Source organism: Capricornis sumatraensis, chromosome 21, assembly GCF_032405125.1.
Source record: "Capricornis sumatraensis isolate serow.1 chromosome 21, serow.2, whole genome shotgun sequence".
NCBI lineage: Eukaryota > Metazoa > Chordata > Mammalia > Artiodactyla > Bovidae > Capricornis > Capricornis sumatraensis.
In genome coordinates this window covers 24,649,865-24,667,225 of record NC_091089.1, presented here as the reverse complement: position 1 = coordinate 24,667,225, position 17,361 = coordinate 24,649,865, and the positions used below count along the sequence as shown (strand labels likewise).

At 48.0% G+C, this 17,361-nt stretch overlaps 1 protein-coding gene across 3 annotated transcripts in view; it reads left to right on the top strand.

The window, feature by feature from the left end:
- Positions 1–17,361, top strand: part of MAPRE2 (microtubule associated protein RP/EB family member 2) — a 188,512-nt gene that overhangs the window by 155,505 nt on the left and 15,646 nt on the right. For all 3 annotated transcript variants that reach the window (XM_068993538.1, XM_068993539.1, XM_068993537.1), the window contains one exon: positions 13,854–13,993. In XM_068993538.1, the coding sequence (XP_068849639.1) occupies positions 13,854–13,993 (140 nt within the window). The remainder of the gene's footprint in view (positions 1–13,853; positions 13,994–17,361) is intronic.

Here is a 17,361-nt window from a genome sequence, read left to right as displayed (position 1 = left end):
TGGGATTACTAATCTCTGATATTTTAATCCTGCAATTGAGATCATTCTCTGAGTAGATGATCTGGGTGATTTCAAAGTGAAGAGTAAGCCCCTTGGACAAAACTGGCACGGATTTCAGCATGCCACATGCTGTGCCCTTACATGGGACTTGGCAGGAGGAGGTGAGGGCCTCCATTGTCGCCCTGTCTTCATCTGGGAAGCAGATCATCCTGTCTTTTTTCTGTTTTTGGCTGTGCAACAAGGCATGTCGGATCTTAGTTCTCCGACCAGGAATCAAACCCACGCCCCCTGCAGTGGAGGCGCAGAGTCTTAACCACTGGACCACCAGGGAGGTCTGTCCTGGCCCCATTTTAAACAGTACTGGGTCTTTTCATCACCAGCATTGGGTCATTCTTACACAGCTGCTCCCTGTATGTGTTGAAATATTCATCAGTTCTGGAACTCAGACCCATGCGTTTCCGTGATGGATCGTCCCTTTTCTCTCCTCAGGTATAATAACTTGGCGCTTGGCCCCTTAGCCTCACAGGAAAGCTTTTAAACCTCAAAAAGCAGTGACTTAGCATTTATTTGTTTCCATGAGCAGACTGTCGCGAGTCACCAGTGAGCCTATTTTTCTTCGTCACTGGTGCCTTTCTTTGTCCTTTGGTACGTTGGGCGGGAACTGAAGACAGTTTTGACCTGAAGAATTCTCTCGATCCCCCTGGAATTGAGTGAACCAAACTGTCAACCAGTTCTGTCTTGTTCAATCATTGTTTCCACGTTTCTTGACACATAGAGGGTTCTCACATAGTATTTGTTGAATTGATTTAAACTGAATCACTGCAGGGTCCCTGTGGATCAAGGAGAATGCAGCATTTACACCAGCACGTGGCTGTTTGGATGTTTTCGCCAATCGTCTCCATCACTTGAGGAGCCCCTGACGCCGTAGCTCAAAAAATGGCATAGTGTACTGCACAGGAGCTCAGAAAATAGTTCTTAAACAACAGTTTCTTTTTGTTGGCTTCCTTGCCCTTTTGTGAAAGCTTTACTTGAGTTCTCGTTCAGTCTTTCAACAGCTGTTTAAGGCACTGTGAGAGGTTCTGGAAATAGACAGGGAATCAGGAAGGTGCAGCCTATGAGGAAGTCTGGCACTAAGTAGACAACAGCATTAAAGTGAGGTGAGTGAAGTGAGGTTGCGTAGGAAGAAGACCACGTGAGCTGACCTAGCGTACTCTAGGAAAGCTTCTTGGACGACATGAGGTTTGACTAAGAGTTAGCGAAGGAGTAGGAGTTAGCCAGGTGAAGGGTTTGGAAAAGAGCCTTGCAAACAGAGTAGAATGTTGCAATCAAAAGAGAGCATGGTCAAACTTCCCTGTTGGCTCAGTGGTTAAGAATCCGCCTGCTAGTGCAGGGGACGTGGGTTCGGTCCCTGATCCAGGAAGATCCCACAGGCTGCAGGGCAGCTAAAGACCCTGTGCCATGACTACTGAGCCAGTGCTCCAGAACCCAGGAGCCACAGCTACTGAGCCTGTGCAGCCTAGAGCTTCCCACCACGAGAAGCCACTGCAGTGAGAAGCTGGAGCACTGCACCTAGAGAAAGCCCACGGGCAGCCAGTACCAAAGACACAGCACAGCCAAAAATAATATATATTTTTTTTTTTTAAGAAAGAACATGCAGTATTCAGTGAAGTGCATGTCGTTCCATATGGACATTGAGGTGTGAGGCTGGCTGCAGAGGTGAGCCAGGGCCCTTGTATCATGTGTGAAGAGGCAGTATTCATGTCCTGTTGCTGCAGAACTACTAGAGACTTAGCAGCCTAAAACAACACTTGTGTGTTGTGTCACAGCCTCTAAAGTCCAGGCACAGCTTCGTTTTGTTCTCTGCCTTCGGTTCTCACCACGCTGCAATCCAGGCATCTGCTGGGGTTGTGGTCTAATCATTGGCTCGACTGGGGAAAACTCCCTTGTGTTGTTGACAGCTTCCTTGAGGCTGCAGGACTGAGGCTTCAGTTCCTTGCTGGCAGCTACTCCTAGTTCCCATAGGCCACCTGCGATCCCTTACTCCAGGGGCTTCTCCAACATGGGTGCTTGCGGTGGAGGTCGACTTCTTCGAGGCCAGGAGGGTGAGTCTCTAGCGTGCCTGCCAGCAAACAGAGTCAGAGAGAGAATCCTACAGGATTCCATGTGATGGGAGTGACATTCCATCACCTTTCCCATATGCTGTTGGTTGGAAGCAAGCCACAGGTCCCACCCATGCTCTCGGGGAGAGTGGGTACGCCAGGAGGTAAAGAGCACAGAGGGGCAGTCGCCTGAAGTTCTGTAGTCACAAATGTTTACAATTTGTCATGAGGATTTTGGGGAGTCGTTGAAAGGTTTTAAGTGCAACAGCCTAGCAGCTGGTGCAGCCTACCATGTAGGAGAGGAGGGTGGCCTGAACAGAAGTCACAGCCATGTGGGTTATAGAGACTTTAAGGGGGTTTTATCAACAAAACTTGATGGTGATACGATATGAGATATAAAGGACAGGGGAAGCCAAGGATATATGATGCACAGGTTTCTGGCTTGGTCATTGGGTGGTGGAAGCAGAAACCTGGTTGTTGTCATTGTTCATTCACGTCCAACTCTTTTCGACCCCATGGACTGCAGCCCACCAGGCTTCCCTGTCCTTCACTGTCTCTTGGAGTTTGCTCAAACTCATGTCCATCGAGTCAGGGATGTCATCCAACCATCTCATCCTCTGTCACCCCCTTCTCCTCTTGCCCTCAATCTTTCCCAGCATCAGGGTCTTTTCCAATGAGTTGGCTCTTCACATCAGGTGGCCAAAGTGTTGGAGCTTCAGCTTCAGCATCAGCCCTGCCGATCAAAATTCAGGCTTGATTTCCTTTAGGATTGACCTGTAGCACGGGAGTCAACTGGAATGGAGGAGAGTGGGTGATTAGAGTGGGGCTCAGCTCTGGTTCTCACCTCCCGGAGCTCCTGCAGCTCTGTGGCTTCAGCCTGTTTCTGTCTTTGCAAGGGAGTCCCAGTAAGATAGTGTTAATGGAGCACAGTGAACTTAACCACCATCATCAAGACAACCTGAAACGCTTGGTCTTGTCAGTGGAGCCAGGAGGTCTCTGACTGGACATCATAAAGGATGAACGTAAGTGTTCCCCAGAATGGCCATCTTAGTCTGTAAGCCTCTGGCTTAAATGATGGCTGTATGCCAGGAGTGCACATGACACTGATGTTGTCATGGTGATGCCCGTGCCTTTACTCTCAGTGGGCTGACTTGGGTTGCTGGGCTCGTTCAGCTACCGGCGTTCCTTATTGCTACAGTAAACAAGCAAGGGAGTGTTCCCCTCAATTATTATCGGAATGCTGGTGCATGTTATTTTCATAGGGGTAAGAGAGCTTCTCTACTTCTAGAGAGAAATTGCTCTGAGAACAATTTCAAAACAAGAATTTGAACTTGTTAGAATAAGATAGTAATTGGTTGACACCTTATGCGTTGCAAAGCACACTTAATTCTCTACCAGGATGTGAGGGATGTGAAAAGTCGGCTTATGAAAAGAAATACATACCATGCTCAGATAACCACGTAAAGTCAGAATCTTTACTATTGAAGCTGTTTCAAGAAGAGGCGTTCCTGCATTTCCCCCCCGCCCCACTCTGAAAATTTCTCCGAAACCGGAGTGACTCAAGCAGAGCCTGGAAAACACTGGAGAGTCACATGATGGCTAAAAATAAGCACATCCTCTCCAGCAGGGACAGTAACCAGGGCAGAAGTAACTCGGTTTGTGAATGCTCACACTGGCTGGACATGCCCAGCCGAGTCAGGCCACTCACCCCTCTTGGTGACCACTGGATGGAGAGGCCTCGGGCATGGGGGCTCAGGCCCGGGCTGTCGGCGTTGTCCCCTGGCACGTTCCCCCAGGGCAGAGGCGGTTAGCACACTGTGGGATGGCTCCAAGCAGCGGGCCGGGAGGAACCCCGGCTGACTCATGGCTCTTGTCACCGCCGCCTCGTCCTTCTACCCTCCCCGTGAAACCCATAGCAGATGCTGTTGATCCCAGAAGACCTTTTAGTTGTTGTTAACGACGAAGGCGGGAGGAGAAGGGGACGACAGAGGATGGGGTGGTTGGATGGCATGACCGACTCAATGGGCGTGCGTTTGAGTAAACTCCAGGAGCGGGTGATGGACAGGGAGGCCTGGCGTGCTGCAGTCCATGGGGTCACAAAGAGTCAGACACGACTGAGCGACTGAACTGAACGACGCAAAACCCAAGTTGTGATCAATGGTCGGATGTTTGGTGCTTTGGGATGTATCATAGGGTTTTCTAAACTGTCGCATTGTGAATGCTTTCCCAAACCCACACTCATCTTGGGCACTCACCGCTCACACCAGGGGTGGCTGCAGTAGCTGCCCAGCTGGCCTCTGCACCCTCAGCGCCGCTAGTCTTGTCCACACGGCAGGCGGAGAGAGCTGCCTGCAACCCACGTCAGGCCCAGGACCCTGCCATGGCTGCCCTTCTCCCTCAGAACAAAAGCCGGACTCCTGCCGGTAACCTCCGAGGTCCATGGCAGCCACCCTCCAGTCCCTCTCGAGCTCCCTCCTCCCACGGCACCCCCAACTCCCTCCATTCCAGGTGAGGCCAGGTCTTTCCTCCGCCTGGAATGTTCTGTTCCTGGCTGTCTGGAAGGCCAACTTCGCCTGTTTCGGGTCTTTGCTCAGCTTGCACTTTCCCAATAGGGCTTTGAAGAAGTCAGGGTGACTCCTGCAAGTGGCATGTCCCTTCCAGGGATCCTGGAAGCTGGAACCAAGGGGCTGTTGCAGACACGTCAGCTTCGGTGAGGAGGGAGGCTTTGAGGCCTGGTGAGCCCCACGCATGCCCAGGGTGGATCCCACCTCGTGGTGTCCCTACTGGGCTGCCACCCAGGGGGCTGGAGTTGTGACCCCTGTCCTTCTGGAGGGACTCAGGGAGGTCCTCTGGGTCTGAGCAAGGACTTGAGACTGGAGGGGACTACACAATGGATAGTCCTGAACTTCAGGCCTTCTCAGAAGTTTCTGTTCAGAACTGCCACACTCCCAGCCCCACCTGGCACTCCCTCCTCTTGCCTGGCCCTGCCTCTGCCGTGGCATTTACTTTCTGGTTTATCATGTCACTTACTAATTTATTAACATTATCATCTGTTATCAAATTCCCCCCGTTAGAACGTGAATTCCACATGGACCGGCATCTTTGTGTTTCATTCCCTGTTTTATCCCAAGTGCCTGTAGCTTGCCAGATATGCAGTCAGGGTTCAGTAAATATTTGTGACAGGAATGCATGAATCGGGGTGATTTCAGAAGGAGCACAGAAACTTGGGCTCTGGTCTACTGATTCTCAAGACAGAGTACCGAATGCGGGAACCTAGGCCTGGGAGCCCATCAGTGGGTTATGGGTTAAACCTGTTTTCATAAAGATTTCCTTTAGATAGAATGAGTCTCATTTCCTTATCGTGTCAGCAGTTTAGTTTTTATCTTGCTGGCATCTAGAAGTGGGAAGCCTGTGTGCTTTCTTGTCATTAGTTGAATCAGGCCTCAATTACTGAGTGATAATAATAACAGGGTGTGCTGATTCACCATGTGCCAGGCTCCTGGGTAGGAACTTTCCACGGCTTAACCCAGGTACTCTTCCCAGCTCTGAGAAGGAGGGGCTGCTACTGACTGTGTGGGACAGAAAGAAGTCCAGGTGGCAGCGAAAGTCCTGCCCGTGAGCTGGCAGCGGGGCCAGGGCTGTTCCGAAGGCTGCAGGGCCCCTGGCCCTGCTCCTCACCACCGCCTCCCTGGGCAAGAGGAAGGACACGGTGTTCCTAGCAGATCTTCCTTCTGCAGGACTGACGTGGTTCAGGCTCAGCTCTGTGGAGCCCCGCCCTGAGCTGCTTAGAGGTGGAGCCACCCAACTTTCAGAAGCTGACACCAAAGTGGCAAAAAGGAAAAGCCCAGTTTTGCCACTGTTTGCCCTGGTGGGACAGAAGCCAGTAAGGCCTCTGAACTCCTCGTTGGAGAGTAACAGAACCAACCTGTCAATGATCTCGTGAATCAGGGCACCCCAGAACCCCTGTTAAGGTTTCATTTGGACAAAATGTTGGCCACTGAGGTGCCTTTTTTTTTTTTTCCACCCTCAGGGCTGAGCAGATTACAGAACATACAAAGTGGAGGTGTAGAGGCATTGTCGAAGGAAAGTGTTAGAGCGTGTGTGTTTGCGGTGGTCAGGCTTGCATGGGAGCTTGTTGTCGTTCCGCAGTGTGACAGCTCTGGTGTCAGTCAGTCACTTGGGAGATCCTCTTCCTGCGGGAATTCTTTCTTTTCAATCAGTTCCACCCCATGCCATCTCCCCCAGCAGTGGCCCGATTATTTATTTTAACCAGGTTCATTATCTCAGTTAAACAATAACACCTGTTTGCCAAAGTTAACAGGGATAAGGAAGTGATGTCAGGTTGATCCACAAACAATTAATCAGCATAGGTACGAGATAGCTTCAGTCATATTTGAGTTGTTCTGTGGGGTTTGGGCTTGTTTTTATTGTGTTATATTTGACATATAACATTTTATTAGTTTTACATGGACATGTGAATGACTCAATATTTGTGTATATTGTGAAATGGTCATCACAGTAGGCCTAGCTAACAACCATCACTGCACAGAGTTACAAGTTGTTTCTCTCTTTAAGTTCGATTCCCTTCTCATCTTTCAAATATGCAATACAGTACTATTAACTGTAGTATTAATAACTGTAGTTAATGCTGTACATTACATCCCGGGGACTTATTTATTTTATAACTGGAACCTTGTACCTTTTGACTCCCTGCACCCATTGCATCCCCACCCCTCCTCTGTGGGCTTTTTAATTAAGTGAGAAGGAAGCGGATGTGTGTGAGTGTGTGTGTGTGTGTGAGTGTGTGTGTGTGTGTGTGTTGGAGGGTGCTCACCAAGTAGGGAAGAAGTTGGGGACAACCAGGAGAGAGGTTGCTTCCTGAGTGACTGTGTGTTTCTTTACTGTCTCTGCGGTTCTTGTCAACAGTATTAATGTCATATTTTTAGCTCCTCTGTTTAGGATTTTGGCAGAAAGAATATGGCAGATTATGTGAGAAGAATTTCTAAATTCCGCCAGAGCCCCGGCCGCAGAGGATAAAGCCAAGTATAAAGAAGGATAAAGTGCTTTTATTTGCTTCTTAGTTATGAATTCATTGGGCCTCATAGGCCTAAAATGGGGGTGCATTTTTCTGTAAACGTTAAGCAAGCTACTAATTACTGACATTTAGCCACAGCAATGCTCTGGCTTCACTAAGACAGTGAATCAGGCCACTCTTTGTTTTTTACAATGATGGTTTAAAATGTCTTAGAATCATATTTATACCCCCGACTCCTGAAGGCATTAATTAAGACACAACTGCTCAAAGGCTAGCATTGTAAATCATGTCCCTATCCAGTGGGTCAAATCAAAGAATTATAGGGACTTGTACAGAATTTATGTCTAGTTTCCTCCACTCTGAAACTCCTTTTTATTTTGAAGGGGGAAGTTAGGGAGGGAGAGGAAAACTTGAGGGCAAAATGATTCTTGTAAGACGGGGCTACTGCTCATTATATTTTCAGGACATCATCAAATGCAGCCTCACAAAAAAATTGAAATGTCTGATAGCTGCAAGAAAAAAAAAAATCTGTATCTGTGTTCTTGCCGAAGTAGCTGTACTCTCTTTAAAAGCTATTATGTAAATGCTTTCCGTAGAAGCATCACTGAGCAGAGAGGGATGGGAAGGTACAGAAGTGAAGTCAGCAGTGGACCTGGGGGCATTTGAGGAAGCATGAAGGCAGCGTTTGAGAACCCCTGTGTCTAAAGCCATGATTGGATGCTATCAAGGACACTTCACAAAAATGGAATACGAATGTTAGCTTACATAAAAGTATTGTATCAGTGTTAAATTTAGTATCAATGATAGCAGTACAGTTTTCTGCTAGCATCCTGATTGCAGCCCAGGAAAAGAATATCTGTCACCCCCCAAGCTGGGTACACCCCAGAAGACGATAGAAGGTAACAAGACTTTAAAACAAACAAAAACCTAGTTCTTAACTGTCTAATGAGTACGATATAACACCGGATATTGTCTACTATTATTCTAAAAAGTTAAACCATGAAAGCATTAAACACAGGAAACACAAGGTTTGGTTTTCATCTTTATAAACTTGAGCATTTTAGCCTTTAGTGTCTCTTGGTGTGTGTGGATCACACGGTAGCCATGAGGGGTCAGTTACGTCCATATCAGATTGCAGCCTGCGAGGATTTAAAGAGCTCAGTTTACATTCTTTTGAAAATGAGCTTTAATTGTGTGGTTTTTTTAAGAAAACTTTTAACCTCTGCAGATACTAAGATCTTCCCGATGTCCTCCCCGTTCTTTCATGTCTTTGCCTTTACTGAATGGAAGGTAGAAATGTACAGTCAACTGGTGCCGACCTCGTGGATGTGTCCTCATCCATCAGACGTTTATTTCTATTAAGTTTCTTTCCAAACAACTTAAATCAGAATTCAAAACCCCTCTAATTTTAAATTTCAGGTATTAATTACTTAATTGAGCTTTTTACATTTTTCGAATTTGTTTTCCCTTCTTTGCTTTGTCCTACCTGTGGAGGCAGAAGTTTTGCTATATACGTGTAGCGCGTATAGCGAGTGGGGCGTGGACCGAGCCCCCTCTTCACCACTGTCCCCTCCCCACCCAGCAGCAGGGGGATGCCAAGTCTGACTCTCACTGCCTTCATCTTTCTCATCTCTGAGACCTCCAGGCTGCATGCATGGTGCCAGTTTATAGGGTCTGTGAATCACAGCTGGCGCTTGAGTGCCAAGACCTGTGAACCACAGTCTAGCTGGACTCTGTCAGCAGTAAGGGATGTGTTTCCTCAGGAAAAAGCTGGAACTGGGACAGTGCCAGTGACGGCAGCCGCTCTGGCCTCTGCCGTGAGCCGCCCGCATCTCCCATGACCCCATTTCCCTCCCAGCCTGCTCCTGCTGCTTATTTTTAGTTTTTCTTCCCTGATAACTTGTTCTTCCCTGATAACTTGGAGCTCTGGCTTACCCTGACGTCTTCTACTTTAACTTCTTATCAGACACTTCAGGTTTTTTTTTTTTTTTTTGCAAGCTGCATTTGATGATGTCCTGAAAATATATTCTTGCTGGGAAATCCCATGAATAGAGGAGCCTGGCCGGCTACAGTCCAGTAGGGTTGCAAAGAGTCAGACATGACTGAGCAACTAAGCACGCAAGCACACACAACCTTGTTTTACAAGCAACCGACTTCTTTTCCTTTCATGCTTTTCTTTTAAAATTTACATGAGGCTGGGTAAGATGGAGTAGAAGAATGTGTGTCCAATGGATCTCACTCGGCTCCTGCAACCAGCCCCATCCCAGGTGCTGACCTGCTGAGGGACGCCTGCCTGGCAGGAAGAGGGTGGGGGGTGGTCAGTTGCCCTCTAGGGAAACCCCTTCCGCAGGGCTGTTCCCTTCAGGAGAGTCACGGACGAGAACAAGGCAGACTTGGACAGCCCAGCACAAACCACCTTGCTCCCCGCTACTCAGAGTTAACTGTTTACCGACTGAGTTTACCCAGGTGAACTGCTGTCCTGATTCCATCTCTAAAGGGCCTAAGTGATGATGGAAGGTGACCTTGAAACCCAGTCAGAGATTCTCTCTCTGGGAGGCTGGTGGGTTTTGTTTGGTTTCCTTCAGATAGTGCCGGCTCTTGCTGTCAGTGATTTTGAAGTTGCCATCAGCTCCTCGAGCTTCCCCTGGGACCTGTCCCCTGGATACCTGCCTCTCCCAGGAGTTCTGTCATGAGTCACAAAAGCGTAACTATCAAGTGTCTCCTCCGGATCAGGCATTGTGGTTGGCCCTGAGAACACAAACCAGATACAACGCCTGCCTTGTTGGAGTTTAAGTCTAATGGGAGTGCTCAGTTGCTTAGTCGTATCCGACTCTTTGCAGCCCCATGGACTGTAGCCCACTGGGCTACTCTGTCCATGAAATTTTCCAGGCAAGAATACCAGAGTGGGGTACCACTTCCTGTTCCTGGGGAATCTTCCCATCCCAGGGATCTCCTGCATAGGCAGGCAGATTCTTTACCACTAGCACCACCTGGGAAGTCCTCTAATGGGAGAAAGAAAGAAGGTCAAGTCGCTCAGTCGTGTCCGACTCTTTGTGACCCTGTGGGCTGTAGCCCACCAGGCTCCTCCGTCCATGGGATTCTCCAGGCAAGAATACTGGAGTGGGTTGCCATTTCCTTCTCCAGGGGATCTTCCCGACCCAGGGATCGAACCCAGGTCTCCCGCGTCGCAGGCAGACGCTTTAATCTCTGAGCCACCAGGGAAGCCCTGGTCTAATGGGAGAAGCAGTCATTAAATAAATCACTCTATACCGCTCCAGTTGATGGGTGCTGTGTGGAGGGTGTTTGGGTCCTGTCGCCTCCCTGCATGGGCACATTTAAGCTGAGACCTGAAGGATGTTAGACTCGGTCACTCAAAGGAGAAGGGGGAGAAGTTTCAGCAGAGGGAGTGCAGCCCAGTCACGCTCTGTGGTCACATCTAGAACACTGCCTTGTTCCTGAGAATGTTGAGAGTGGCCCTGCCTGGGCAGATTTTTGTTTTTTTTTAATACATTTATACAGTCACTTGCTTTACTTTTTAGATTCCACGTGTCAGTGATGACATAGACTATTTGTCTTTCTGCCTGTGAGCATTCTTAAATGATCACTCCCATGCGATCATGAGCTCCTCTAAAGCAGAGACCTCCAATACAGGGCTTATCACTCTCGTGTTCCGTCGCCTAGTCGTGTCTGACTCTTTGTGACCCCATGGACTGTAGCCCGCCAGGCTCCTCTGTTCATGGGATTCTCCAGGCAGGAACACTGGAATGGGTTGCCATTTCCTCCTCCAGGGATCTTCCCGACCCAGGGATCGAACCCGGGTCTCCTGTGTCTTCTGAATTGCAGGTGAATTCTCCACCCACTGAGATTTTGAGGACACACAGGGCTCATGGTAGGCACTTAGTAAGTCTGCATCTAGTAATAAAAAGGGTTGGTCATGGACAGTCTTTGAGCTACGTTCTGTTAGACCTTCTTTATATTAAAATATGACACACAGCTCATGAAAATATCTGCAGTGACTTGATTTGTCGACAGCAGCTTCCCCAGTGAGGCTGGCTGGTGGCCGCCCTTGGAGAAGGCTCTTTGCCAGGCCCACACATCCTTGCCCTGCCTTCCCTGCTGTTCTCTGTGCTGTGCTCCTTACCCTGTTGGCTTGGCCTGGAGTTAGAGAACCTGGTCAGTGGGACATGGAAGCCGTGTCCAGGAGTGTTTTCTCTGGGCTTCTACAAAGATGAAGGCTCCTCGCAACTTCAGTGAATCACAAAACAGGCCATCCACTGTCTATACTTGGGAGGGTCTTGTGCATAAGTGAGGTTTCCAGGTAACTAAAAGTGTGCATACTCAAACTTCTTCAGTCATACCTAATTTAAGCATTCTGATTTTCAGCATATTAGGCATTTCCCTGTATTTCTAGAAGAAAATTCTTTTTTTTCTCCTTTATAATAGGCATGTATATTAAAGGGTATGTTGCCATCAATGCTTCTTGAGGGTGTGTATGACTTGGCACCTCTCGCTGATGACTTCCGGCACCTGAAGACAGACAGATAGAAATTTTATAGTCTTCCCTGTTTGCTACTTTGTAATTAGGAGATTGGTTGAAACTTGTTGCTGTTAGCTTGCCTGTATAACCCCTTGCCTTTTTCTCACCTCTTGGTCCCAATAAACTGTAAAGTTGGAAATAAAATGTAAAGTTGGAAACCACATAACCAGGTTTTATTTACTTGTTCCTGTATTTATTTAAACAGTTGTTCCTTCACCCAGTATATGTTCTGCCAAGTATTGTGCTAAGCGCAAAGCTTACAGAGCAGAGAGTGATGAGTTCTTAACCCCCAAGAGCCAGGGGGTGGGGGGACTGCGGTGGAGAATGGGGCCAGTGGCAGCACCTGCACCAGACTGAGCTGTTCAGAGGAAGAGGGTGTGGCTGGGCCTCAGCAGTGGCTCTGAATTTCTAAACCCGCGAAGTGTGTAAACTTCATTGCTTACGCTTTGTGCCTTCTGTTTTGGCTGCAGAAGCCCTTTTCTATGTCTGTCAAGTTCTAGATAGGGAGAGCCTGTTTTAAGCTGGGCTTCAGGTAGATGAGGTCTTGCCAGACATCTGTGGTCTTTCAGTTTGGCCGGTTTCTGTCATTATTAGCGATGCTGCTGAATAACTTGGTTACTGTCTTAATCCCCAGGCTTCCCTGTTGTAAAGGCATATCTTCTCCCGTTATAAGCAACTTACAGGATAATGACTTGACATGTGCCGCTATCTGCTTCTCCAAAAACCTCTCAATGTCTTAGAGTCATTTGATGAAACTTCCCTGGATCAGTTGAGTGTACTGCAAAACGGTGATTTTTTTCTATAGCATTTCTTTTGCAATTTCCTAGCAGTCAGTGTTCTGTAAAGATCTTTAGATCCTTTCTCTCTGTCCCCCTCATCGTGGACTAGATTTTTGTTTATTCAGTGCATTGTAATACAATTACAGCCATTATTCTTTTTGGTTTGCAAAATGGTCCGAGTGTGGCTAGTTGGGAGCCCCTTCAGTCTGACCCCTGTCTCCTTGACCTTAATTCTTGAGCACATCCTTGCTCTTTGACATTAGATGTTCCAGGCCCACCCCTGGAGTCAGCCATATCTCAAGAAGCCCTTTTATTGCAAAATAACATTTAGAAGCCAGGACTTGGGCACCAGGAGTGCCCATTGCTACAGAGATGTCATGGCTGCAGCTGCTGCTGCTGCTAAGTCGCTTCAGTCATGTCCGACTCTGTGTGACTCCATAGACAGCAGCCCACCGGGCTCCCCCATCCCTGGGATTCTCCAGGCAAGAACACTAGAGTGGGTTGCCATTTCCTTCTCCAGTGAATGAAAGTGAAAAGTGAAAATGAAGTTGCTCAGTCATGTCTGACTCTTAGTGACCCCATGGACTGCAGCCTACCAGGCTCCTCCATCCATGGGATTTTCCAGGCAAGAGTACTGGAGTGGGGTGCCATTGCCTTCTCCGGTCATGGCTGCTAGAGTCTTTTAATGGCTGAAACTAGGGTATACATTAAAAGAAAAAATAGACATTTGCATCGATATTTCTCCTAAAGTATTACTTTGTTATAGGATCGGTATTAGAAATTCAATTATGATGATGCTTGGAGCTTATCAGAGAACCTTTCCTTCTTAAAAAAAAAAAAAAGAGAAACAAGTTAAAATCCCTTTGTGTCTGCTATACTCATCTCTCTGGAGGGAGAAAGGACAACTGCATTAATCTCCTGTCACTTGAGGGAATAACTGCTCAAAGGGTTAGGTTGCCCAGGATTAAGGATTAAGGGTTAAGTTGCTCTCATTTCATCGCGTGCACTCTTCCTCAGTGTGTTTGTGCTACTTCTGTGCTGGGAGGGATTTCCCAGGTGGCACGAGTGGTAAAGAACCCACCTTCCAATGCAGAAGATGTAAGAGTCGAGGGTTCGATCCCTGGGTCAGGAAGATCCCCTGGAGGAGGAAGTGGCAACCCACTCCAGTATTCTTGCCTGGAAAATCCCACGGACAGAGGAGCCTGGGGGGCTACCGTCCATGGGGTCGCACAGAGTCAGACACGACCAGTGCAACTGACTCCACACACGGTGCTGGGAAAGGGTAGCTGGCAGTTACCTCTTACATGTTTTAGTAAATTCCTTTTGTTATCATAGTTTTGTTGTCCACCGAAAAAGCATTTCTCATGTTGCCAGTGCTCGTAATTTATTCTGGTTACTTTCAGGTGCGGCTAAATCAAGTCCAGCATCTAAACCAGGATCCACACCTTCTCGTCCCTCATCAGCCAAAAGGGCTTCGTCCAGCGGCTCAGCATCCAAATCTGATAAAGACTTAGAAACGCAGGTCATACAGCTTAATGAACAGGTAACTCAGCATCCCCTGCCCAGTCTGCGGCAGCAGTGATGGGTGTGAGGGCAAGATGAGCAGACCTGTCTGGGCCTGGGAGAGGGGAGGGGAGGGAACCAGTGGCTTCAGTCGAGTCAGAATGAAAGGAACCAGTGGGGCGGATAAAATCAGTGGCCCATTGTCAATAAAGGTGTTAAGTCACCCATCTCACAGCTGCCTGTTGAGAGAACGGCTTCCCAGGTGGCTCAGTGGTAAAGAATCCACCTGCCAAGCCGGGGATGTGGATTCAATCCTTGGGTCGGGAAGAGTCCCTGAAGAAGGAAATGGCAACCCCCTCCAGTATTCTTGCTTAGGAATTCCTATGGACAGAGGATCCTGGCGGGCTACAGTCTATAGGGTCACAGAGTCAGACACAACTGAGCGACTACCAACACCAGAAATACATTGAGACAGGAGGACAGATGAGGCGGCCTCAGGTAAATGCAAGCGGGCAGGCTAACCACCCCCTCATCTGCACCCCACAAACACACAGCTCGGTGCTCTTAGGAGCTCCAGGCTACACCACGGCCACTTTGAGCCAGTCTAGATTGTGTTACAGGCATCAAGGGTTAGTCTCCCTTCCTTCCTCCTTTCTTTCAGCAACTGTCGGTTAAGCCTGTTGGATGTGACAGACACTGTATTTGATGCTGATCGTATAGTGGCAGCAAGACAGAGAACTTCCCTTCCCTCGCTGAACCTACAGACAGACACACACACACCACCAGCTGTTGCACCAGCAAAAGCCAAACACCGAGCCCTTCCCCAAAGAGTGAAAGTACACAGGAGCACTGAAGCCAGGAGTGGGGGCATCAGAAAGGCCACTGTGAATTAGGACTTTTCTTTTTTATCTAATATCCCTGGGATTGCAGTAATCTATCTCTGCTGTCTTTGAAATATTCAATGTGAAAGCTTACATATGCTTCCTAACCAACAATGGCTAACTTTGCCTAAGTGTATACATAGCTTAAGGGGCTTTCCAGATGGCGCTAGTGGTAAAGAACCCGGCTGCCAACGCAAGAGAGACACTGGTTCAATCCCTCGGTCAGGAAGATCCCATGGAGGAGGGCATGGCAACCCACTCCAGTATTCTTGCCTGGATAATCCCGCAGACAGAGGAGCCTGGCAGGCTTCAGTCCATAGGGTCGCAAGTAGTTGGACATGACTGAAGCGACTTAGCACAGCACAGCATGCATAGCTTAAAAGTTATGACGTACATCAAACTCTCACTGAGGGCACCCAAAACCAGTGCTCTCTAATCGTCTGAAGATGCAGGGTTGGGAGGGACGTGGTGGGGGGAGGGTGGGGACACATGGATGCCTGTGGCTGATTCATGTTGATGTAGGACAAAAATCATCACAGTACTGTAAAGTATATCCTCCAATTTAAAGAAAGAAAGAAAAAAAAGTAGCTTACTCCAATCGCAAACTTCAAAACAAAAAAGTAATATGACAACTGGGAGCTCAGGACCCCGTGTAGAAAACACCCATCCTCGCCCTGAGTTGGGAGGAGAGTCTTTTATCCTGGCTACCCCGACCCCTGGGCTTCCCTGGTTGTTCAGCTGGTAAAGAATCTGCCTGCAATGCTGGAGACCCTGGTTTGATTCCTGGGTGGGGAAGAGCCCCTGGAGAAGGGATAGGCTACCCACTCCAGTATTCTAGCCTGGAGAAGCGCCATGGACAGAGAAGCCTGGTGGGCTACAGTTCATGGGATCGCAAAGAGTTGGACATGACTGAGCGACTAAGCACACAAGCACACCCCCACCGCTGGGACTGGAACCTTTATTCCAGGTCCTCAGGCTGTTCCCAGCCACTCACTGGGCCAATCCCGGTGATTAATCTGATTCTTGATGAGCCAGCAAGAGTCTGGAAACAGTTTTTGAGATAATTGTATATTTGCAAACAAGGATCTGGTTAAACAGCCAGCAGTTGCCTAACAAGGGTGTTTCTTTACAATTCTGAACACTTTAATGAAAAAGGTAAAACCTTAAGTCATCCGGTGGGTAGGACTTTGGTTTCGAAAGTGTGGAAAGTTCTAATTACCTGCTGATTCTCAGTTTGAGCCCTTACACAATGTTTCTAATGAGTTCTTCCAGGATGGGAGGTGGTTAGGCCAGCACTAATTAGCCTGGGGCCACGTGCCTGAGGCTCTACCGAAGAGGGTCAGGCATGGGTCTGTAATACCTTGGGTTTATACCCCTTTCTCCTTCAGTTCAGTTCAGTCACTCAGTTGTGTCCGACTTTCTGCGACCCCATGAATCACAGCACGCCAGGCCTCCCTGTCCATCACCAACTCCAGGAGTTCACTCAAATTCATGTCCATCGAGTTGGTGATGCCATCCAGCCATCTCATCCTCTGTCGTCCCCTTCTCCTCCTGCCCCCAATCCCTCCCAGCATCAGAGTCTTTTCCAATGAGTCAACTCTTCGCATGAGGTGGCCAAAGTACTGGAGTTTCAGCTTTAGCATCATTCCTTCCAAAGAACACCCAGGACTGATCTCCAGAATGGACTGGTTGGATCTCCTTGCAGTCCAAGGGACCCTCAAGAGTCTTCTCCAACACCACAGTTCAAAAGCATCAATTCTTTAGCGCTCAACTTTCTTCACAGTCCAACTCTCACATCCATCCATGACCACTGGAAAAACCGTAGCCTTGACTAGATGGACCTTTGTTGACAAAGTAATGTCTCTGCTTTTGAATATGCTGTCTAGGTTGATCATAACTTTCCTTCCAAGGAGTAAGCGTCTTTTAATTTCATGGCTGCAATCACCATCTGCAGTGATTTTGGAGCCCCAAAAAATAAAGTCAGCCACTGTTTCCCCATCAATTTGCCATGAAGTGATGGGACCGGATGCCATGATCTTCGTTTTCTGAATGTTGAGCTTTAAGCCAACTTTTTTCACTCTCCTCTTTCACTTTCATCAAGAGGCTTTTTAGTTTCTCTTCACTTTCTGCCATAAGGGTGGTGTCATCTGCATATCTGAGGTGATTGATATTTCTCCCGGCAATCTTGATTCCAGCTTGTGCTTCTTCCAAGCCAGCATTTCACATGATGTACTCTGCAGAGAAGTTAAATAAGCAGGGTGACAATATACAGCTTTGATTAACTCCTTTTCCTATTTGGAACCACTCTGTTGTTCCATGTCCAGTTCTAACTGTTGCTTCCTGACCTGCATATAGGTTTCTTAAGAGGTAGGTCAGGTGGTCTGGTATTCCCATCTCTTTCAGAATTTTCCACAGTTTATTGTGATCCACACAGTCAAAGGCTTTGGCATAGTCAATAAAGCAGAAATAGATGTTTTTCTGGAACTCCCTTGCTTTTTCCATGATCCAGCAGATGTTGGCAATTTGA